This window comes from Pygoscelis adeliae, unplaced genomic scaffold, assembly GCF_000699105.1.
Source record: "Pygoscelis adeliae isolate BGI_AS28 unplaced genomic scaffold, ASM69910v1 Scaffold53, whole genome shotgun sequence".
Taxonomy (NCBI): domain Eukaryota; kingdom Metazoa; phylum Chordata; class Aves; order Sphenisciformes; family Spheniscidae; genus Pygoscelis; species Pygoscelis adeliae.
This window is the reverse complement of record NW_008824468.1, coordinates 848,398-855,908: the sequence shown is the minus strand read 5'-3', so window position 1 is coordinate 855,908 and position 7,511 is coordinate 848,398. Positions and strand designations below refer to the sequence as shown.

General features: G+C 41.0%; 1 protein-coding gene across 1 annotated transcript in view; it reads left to right on the top strand.

Annotated features, from left to right (window-relative positions):
* The window catches only part of PTCHD1 (patched domain containing 1), a 22,144-nt gene extending 15,573 nt beyond the window's left edge, over positions 1 to 6,571 (top strand). Inside the window, exon 2 of the mRNA XM_009321133.1 lies at positions 3,665 to 6,571. Coding sequence (XP_009319408.1) covers positions 3,665 to 5,319 — 1,655 coding nt within the window. The 3' untranslated portion in view covers positions 5,320 to 6,571. The remainder of the gene's footprint in view (positions 1 to 3,664) is intronic.
* Positions 6,572 to 7,511: the final 940 nt, after the last annotated feature.

Sequence of the window (7,511 nt, the reverse complement as noted above, 5' to 3'; positions counted from 1 at the left end):
TTTCCCTATATTCCTTCTTCTTAATTCATGGTTGTACAGCCTGACTGTAGGGCACAACCAGTGAATTATAATAGCAAATGTCAACAGGAAAGGATCTCCAGTAGCCCATTAGCTGTTTGAGTTCATATTTATTATTTACTGAAGGACTGTGAATAACGAACAAATTGCTTTAAATCATTACAGATTTGTTGCTCAATCTCTAGTAAAAAGGGAGAATCGGTTAAAGCAATTACAGAATTTATCTGCAAGGACAAATTTGCCTTCTTCTCATTAATATTATATAGGGAAGACACAGCACCAGCAAGAGAAATAGAGGTGATCAGTGCAAATCAGTTAGGGATGCAAAAAATGGAAACTCTGAAATGACAGAATAGTGAAAGAAATTCTCACAAAATGCTTCCATGGAGCTATCTGCCCTAATCTCTGTGGGTTAGACTTACACAAGCATCAGCGAGTTAAGACAACATTGGAGATTGTCACCCCAACTTGTGCTTGCGGTCAGTATTTAGAGGAGTAAATTAGGTTAGGTGAATCCCATTCTAGCTAAATAAGGCTAATCTTTGGACTGCCTTGCCTAATTTGTGCACGAGTTTGGGCTTAATCTTTTTCTCAGAGGATACTGGATCAGGTCAGTAATGCCACTGATGCAAAAAGTATGCAAGTTTGTCATTTAGGCTTGTTTTCCTAAAGGTAACTGAGAATTTTGTAGCTATTATACAAATGGAAAGAGGAATAACAAATTATTCAGTTGAAGGAAAATACCAATTCCTAGTGCGCAGATTGTGTAGCAAACAACAAAAGGAACCTATCCTAAAATAGAAGAGTATCTAAATGTTTTTCTGTTGGCTCTGTGGAGCACATGCGGTGACGCCTCTTCGTGCATTTACTTGAGCAGTTCTCTAAATCAGATTCCATTTTCGGGTAGTCTCGAAGGTTATGTAAGAGCAAATTGTGTTTTTATGTTTCCTACTTAAAGAAAATACGTGGTATCGGGAGTCATATTATCAGACATTATCCAAAATCTTACACCTGTTAAAAAGTCATGCTCAGCATCATATTTAATTAGCTCTAAATTCTTTTATTCATTGCAAAGTCAAAGGCTTTCTAAATTAATGCAGCTATTTGCGTATTTTTAGGCAAGAGCCTATTAACGCTGAAATGTTTTTTTACAAAAACATACTATAGCTAAAGCTCACAATGGAAGTAATTTGTAATATTCAATGACCTCATTTTATACTGTTTTGCTCACTGGAAGCTAATGCATATGATGCCATGTGAAATTCTCAGACGAGCCTGTCTGCAGGACTTATGGGAGCCATAAATGGATTAAACCTCTCACTCCCTCCTCTGGCAAGTGATCAGTTACATTTAAATAAAGGTCAGTCTGTCTTTACAAAGAACACACTGAAAGCAAGCTTAATAGCTTTACCTACTGAGCCTAGAACATAACTATTTGAAGCATAATTAGCAACGGGGTGCCAGTCGCTGGTTGTGCTTTTTGCTTGATTTTACGTCTGGGGAGTTCCAGTATTCCCCATTAGCTTTAAGAGGGGGCACAGTGCTAGTTATCAAATTGGCAGTCTTGACCTGGCCTCTGAAAGCAGCTGTAAAACATTGTTTGGGAAAATTAAGATGAATGCCAAATGCCATACCAAAACCAGGAGCGTAATATTGCTACAAATTGGACAGCCGTGGTCCATGCCGTGACTCCAAATAACCATGTAGGTAAGATACCTGATATACGTGAGAGCACGGACTTTGTTACTCTAAATACCAGGTGACCGTGATAAGGAGATACAGCAGCTGTCCTATTATCTCATCTTATGAGCTCTGTATTTTGAATTCTTTGTAAAATAGCCCATACCTATTCTTTTCAGCATTAACAGAGTGATCAGCTCTGCCATCTGTTAAAACGTAGGTAGGATATTCCTTGCAGGAAGGGTGGAGAGAATCAACTTCAGCTGCCCCTACAGTAAAAGGTACTGACCACAAAAGGGTTATTTTGTCAAGTTAATTAAATATTTAGCCTACATGAGGCATTTAAGAATAAACATGATCATCGAATCATAGAATCATAGAATGGTTTGGGTTGGAAGGGACCTTAAAGATCACCTAGTTCCAACCCCCGCTACTATATTTTCTGGTTTTCTGGTTCTTCAGAATACCTCATTTGTTTGAGGGTTTCTTGACCAATATTCATAGCCCTTGTGGCAAAAGTGAAAATCATCTACAGGTGGAGAGAACAGAGCCGCTACAGCAATTTTGGTTCTTTGTAGCCAGCCTGAAATTCTCACAAAGATCTCTGAATTACCTTGACCTGCCTGACTGGAGTATAAGCATCAAAAATCCAGTGATTGCACTACAGTGTCATCGGTAACTAATTCAGCACTGATTGTTTTATCTAATGTTATCAGGGAATGGGTAAGAGCAAAACACTGTGGACTGGCTTTTGGGAATTTCTAGAGATAATACAAGAGCAGACCAGAGAGGTAGACAGGGGACAGCAAAAACAGCAAAAGAATAAGGAGGAGGAGTACTCAAAAGGCAGCAAAGAGGGTGGGATTAGATGGAAAGGATATATTAAGTAAAGATGAACATGATACAAATTATTATGAGAAAATATTAAAGTCTTACATTTTAGGTGTGATACAAAGACTGTATTTTTACGTTCATCTTTGTGTAAAACACCAACCTACTTTTATCTCAGCCACTCTCATCTGATAGCTGGCTGATGGCTGCGTTCCCAGCTCGGGTCCACTATGAGAGAGCAGAGGTCTGTGTCCTCCAAATGCGCCTTGGTTATCGGTCACAAAAAAGAAACCATAAGAGGAAGATGACAACCAGGGATTAAGATAAAACCATGCACTTTTCCCGATTTACCTGCAATTGGGGTTAAACACAGGATTTTATGTCTGCATCTCCTTTCATGAATGCTATATCCATTTTAAGAGTTAATTAAATACATTACAAAATGTAGGAACTGCCAAGAAAAATAGAGCTGTATTTGGGTTTACAAGCCCTTAGATATATTAAAGTAAGAAGACCAATGCCTTAAGCAGTTCCATATCAATTCTACCATTCTGCATCTCTCGAATTTATTTGTGCTTTTTGTGTTTGTTCCGTTTCTAGGATTTCTTTTTCCTGATGGAAAATTTGTATGGGAAGTGGAGAAATCAGTGACTGATTTACTTGACAATGTTCAGCTTATATGAAGGTTTCATTTTTTTACAGATGTCCTACAAAGCAGCCAACCAACGCTCTGCTTCCAGCATAGGCACTTCAAGGTCGTATTTCTTTGTTTTCACCGCAGGTCAGATCCCATCACCAGGAAAAACTAATTTCAAAGCATCTTCCATCACAGGCACTCCAAAATAATGAAACGAAACAGCCAACCAGAAAAAAATCCTTTTTCTTTAACCCATCAACCCTGCGCCACCGATGCAGAACTCTCCTCAAGCTCTGGCAGTAAGGTTTGCTAAGTCAGGTAGTGAATGCGCTCCCGTGGCTTAGACCACCATAATAATTTCTCTCTTCTGCAGGACATTTACCTCAAGCATTGATACCGGCAAGCTGTGTCTCCTTTGAGTCTTTTAGCATGTCCACGTTACATTTTTCCGCATGTTGATTCGAGTACTTTAAACACTCGCTTTGTTCTCTATTGTAGGTCATGGGTTATATGGGACTTTTGAAATGTTGTCCTCCTGGAGAAAAACTAGAGAAGACCAACACGTTAAAGAGAGGACTGCAGCCGTATTTGCAGACTCCATGCTCTCGTTTTCTCTCACCACTGCCATGTACCTGGTCACTTTTGGAATAGGTGCCAGTCCCTTCACTAACATTGAAGCAGCCAGGATTTTCTGCTGCAATTCCTGTATTGCAATTTTCTTCAACTACCTCTATGTACTCTCCTTTTATGGTTCCAGCCTGGTGTTTACTGGCTACATAGAAAACAACTACCAGCATAGTATCTTCTGCAGAAAGGTACCAAAGCCAGAGGTATTGCAAGAGAAGCCTGCATGGTATAGGTTTCTTCTGACAGCCAAATTCAGCGAGGACACAGCGGATTCAGAGGAAACGAACACTTACGAGAGTCATCTTTTGGTGTGGTTCCTTAAACGCTATTATTGTGACTGGATAACAAACACTTACGTCAAGCCTTTTGTAGTTCTCTTTTACCTTGTTTATATTTCCTTTGCCTTAATGGGCTACCTGCAGGTCAGTGAAGGGTCAGACCTGAGCAACATCGTAGCGACCGCGACACGGACCATTGAGTATACGACTGCCCAGCAGAAGTATTTCAGTAACTACAGCCCGGTGATTGGGTTCTACATCTACGAGTCAATCGAGTACTGGAACACCAGTGTCCAGGAGGACGTGCTGGAGTATACCAAGGGCTTTGTGAGGATATCTTGGTTTGAAAGCTACTTAAATTACCTTAGGAAACTCAACATATCTACTGGATTGCCCAAGAAGAACTTCACTGATATGTTGAGGAACTCCTTCCTGAAGGCCCCTCAGTTTGCCCATTTTTCAGAGGATATCATCTTTTCCAAGAAATACAACAACGAAGTCGATGTTGTGGCCTCCAGGATGTTCTTGGTGGCCAAGACAATGGAAACCAAGAGAGAAGAACTTTATGACCTCCTGGAGACCCTGAGGAAGCTCTCTCTCACCTCCAAGGTGAAATTCATCGTTTTCAATCCATCGTTTGTGTACATGGATCGTTATGCCTCTTCAGTGGGAGCCCCCTTACAAAACTCCTGCATTAGTGCTTTATTTCTGCTCTTCTTCTCTGCATTCCTGGTGGCAGACTCCCTGATCAATGTCTGGCTCACTCTAACTGTTGCCTCGGTTGAGTTTGGAGTTATAGGTTTTATGACCTTGTGGAAAGTGGAACTAGATTGTATTTCTGTGTTGTGCTTAATTTACGGAATTAATTATACAATTGACAACTGTGCTCCACTGTTATCAACCTTTGTCCTGGGCAAAGAGTTCACAAGAACTAAATGGGTGAAAAATGCCCTGGAAGTGCATGGGGTAGCTATTTTGCAGAGCTACCTCTGCTATATTGTTGGTCTGATTCCTCTTGCAGCTGTGCCTTCAAATCTGACCCGTACACTGTTCAGGTGCTTGTTTTTAATAGCATTAGTCACCTTCTTTCACTGCTTTGCCATTTTACCTGTGATACTGACTTTCCTGCCACCGTCCAAGAAGAAGAGGAAAGAGAAGAAGAATCCTGAAAACCGCGAGGAAATAGAGTGTGTTGAAATGGTGGATATGGATAGCACCCGAGTGGTTGACCAAATTACAACAGTCTAACTTGTTTCTTTGTTGCTTTTTTACACTAGGTCTTACTGAGAAAAAAAAAAGAAACCAGTACTGACTAAGTACCTGGGGAGGAAGGGGTTTGGAGGTTTTCCCTCCCCCCAGTCCAAATCCAGGAATATTCAAAATGATGGGAGAAATTAAAAATAAATTTAAAAAAAGAGCTGGGGGATTGTACCTTGCTCAGCTCCTACAACAGGTATTACGAGAGAATTTGCACACACAAGCAAAGAGGGGTTGAATTTTAGACGCATGAAGTAAGATCTAATGAGAGAAGTTGGGTTCCTAAGCAGCCATCTGCACTGCCTGTACTGCAGATGCTGCAATTGTTGTGGCTAAACCCAATCAGATTGAAAGGTCAACTGTCAAGGCTGAAGTAGCACTAAATGTTCGCTGGATGTAAAGGCTTTACAAACTTTCTGCACAGCAATAACTCAAGTCAGTGAGTCAGCTCTTATAGGTCTTAGCCATCACATTTAATTTTTCTTTTCTCCCCTAATCTAAACATTTATGCAAGACTGTATAACAGATAGCAAACTGTACTGGGAAAGAAGGCAGTACACAGCAACCAAACGCTTTCCAAACACTTTTATGTTATAAATCACTTTTTGCTTCTAAAAATATCATTTTAAAATGTAAATCATCCCTTGTAACATTTTTAATCATGGTTTTATAGCTGTTTCTTTTTCTTACAAAAACAAAAAAGAACAAAAAAATCCCAGTGACTCTGTCACTCTAGAAAATATATAATTCTATTTTATACATGTCTTGCTACTAGTTAAACACGTAATCTGCTTTACCAACTGTAATTTTGTAGGCACTCTACTAACACGTGCAAGTGGATCTAGCAGCAGACAGAAGATGGTGTACTGAATATTTCAGCACCAAAGTCCATGACACAAACCTCAAATACTAAAATGTCATCAAGAAAGTGAATGTTAGGGCTCTTTTAGGGAGAGCCTATTTCAGGCCATTCACTGGTAGTGCACACTAAGAGGATTAGTGGGTAGTTTTACGTAATGTATAACTTAATCCCTCAATCTTCCTAGAGTACCTGTAAAGCAATAGACCTTGCAGCTATGGGCTCTTCCAAGAGACAGTAGACCGCAAGAGTTGTATGGAACAAACCGAAGGTTGGGACTGCGGTTTAGCAGCAGCAAGTTTAACAACGTCCCCAAAGAGCCCATATCTAAGGGGCCTATTGAAAACATCACATCTAAGGGAAGAAAAAAAAACCTTAAAAAGATTACATTACTGAGTCTTTTTGGAGCTGTGAGTTCTAAATCAACAATTCTGTCAGCATCTGTGATGTGGAGTAATACAGATAATACAGCAGCATCTCTTCCCTCCTCCACCCCATACACCCTTAAGAGCAACAGGCTCATTACTGTAAGGTTTTATCAAGCGGTTGAACCCCAGTGGGGATACGTAAGCCAATTCTCTAGGTTTTGCTGAGAGTATTCCGACTATACGTTGCCTGTGAAAACCCAGTTGCAGGAAGCTGGCTGGTGTGTTGCGTGGTCTCATGTATATATGGACTGTTGCTTTGTGGTGCAAGGTGAATGTATTGCAGCCGGACTCCTTTTTACGGCTCGTCCGGAAAGTCAGGGTACTTGAAAAGTTTTCAGCAGTTGGCACAGTGTTTGCCTCAATCACAGTATCTGGAAGGCGAAGGGATATTGCAGGAGCCATGGGGCTTGGACCACTGGGAGCGCCGTGCCTCGGGAGGCTGCCTGCGTTACCCATACGGTGATTAGCGCATCTGTGGTCACAAACCCAGGGTATGCTTCATTGCGTGAAACTTCTCTTTAGCATCCAACCCCAGTGACCCCTCAAATGCACCGTGCAAAACCCGCAAATGCCACCTAGTGAATATTAATTTTCAAGCAAAGAGATACTTCTGAAGCTTCCTCCCTAGCAGAAAATAAGACAACCAGGTATTTTGCCCTGAAGCAAAATGTTACATACTGACTAGCAAAACAAGTCGGCAGTGCAGCTGGCAACGTTTACTTTCCCCTGCATAAGTCTTCTTTCTGACCAGAAGGAAAGGAAGCTGTGTCCAGGAACGCACAGGCTCTTTGCTTGAACAAACAACATTTGCCACAGTAGCAGCTGGGAAGCTGTAACAACAACTACACTTGGCAGAAAAATCAGGCGGACACCTTGAAGGCAGCCAAATGAACGTG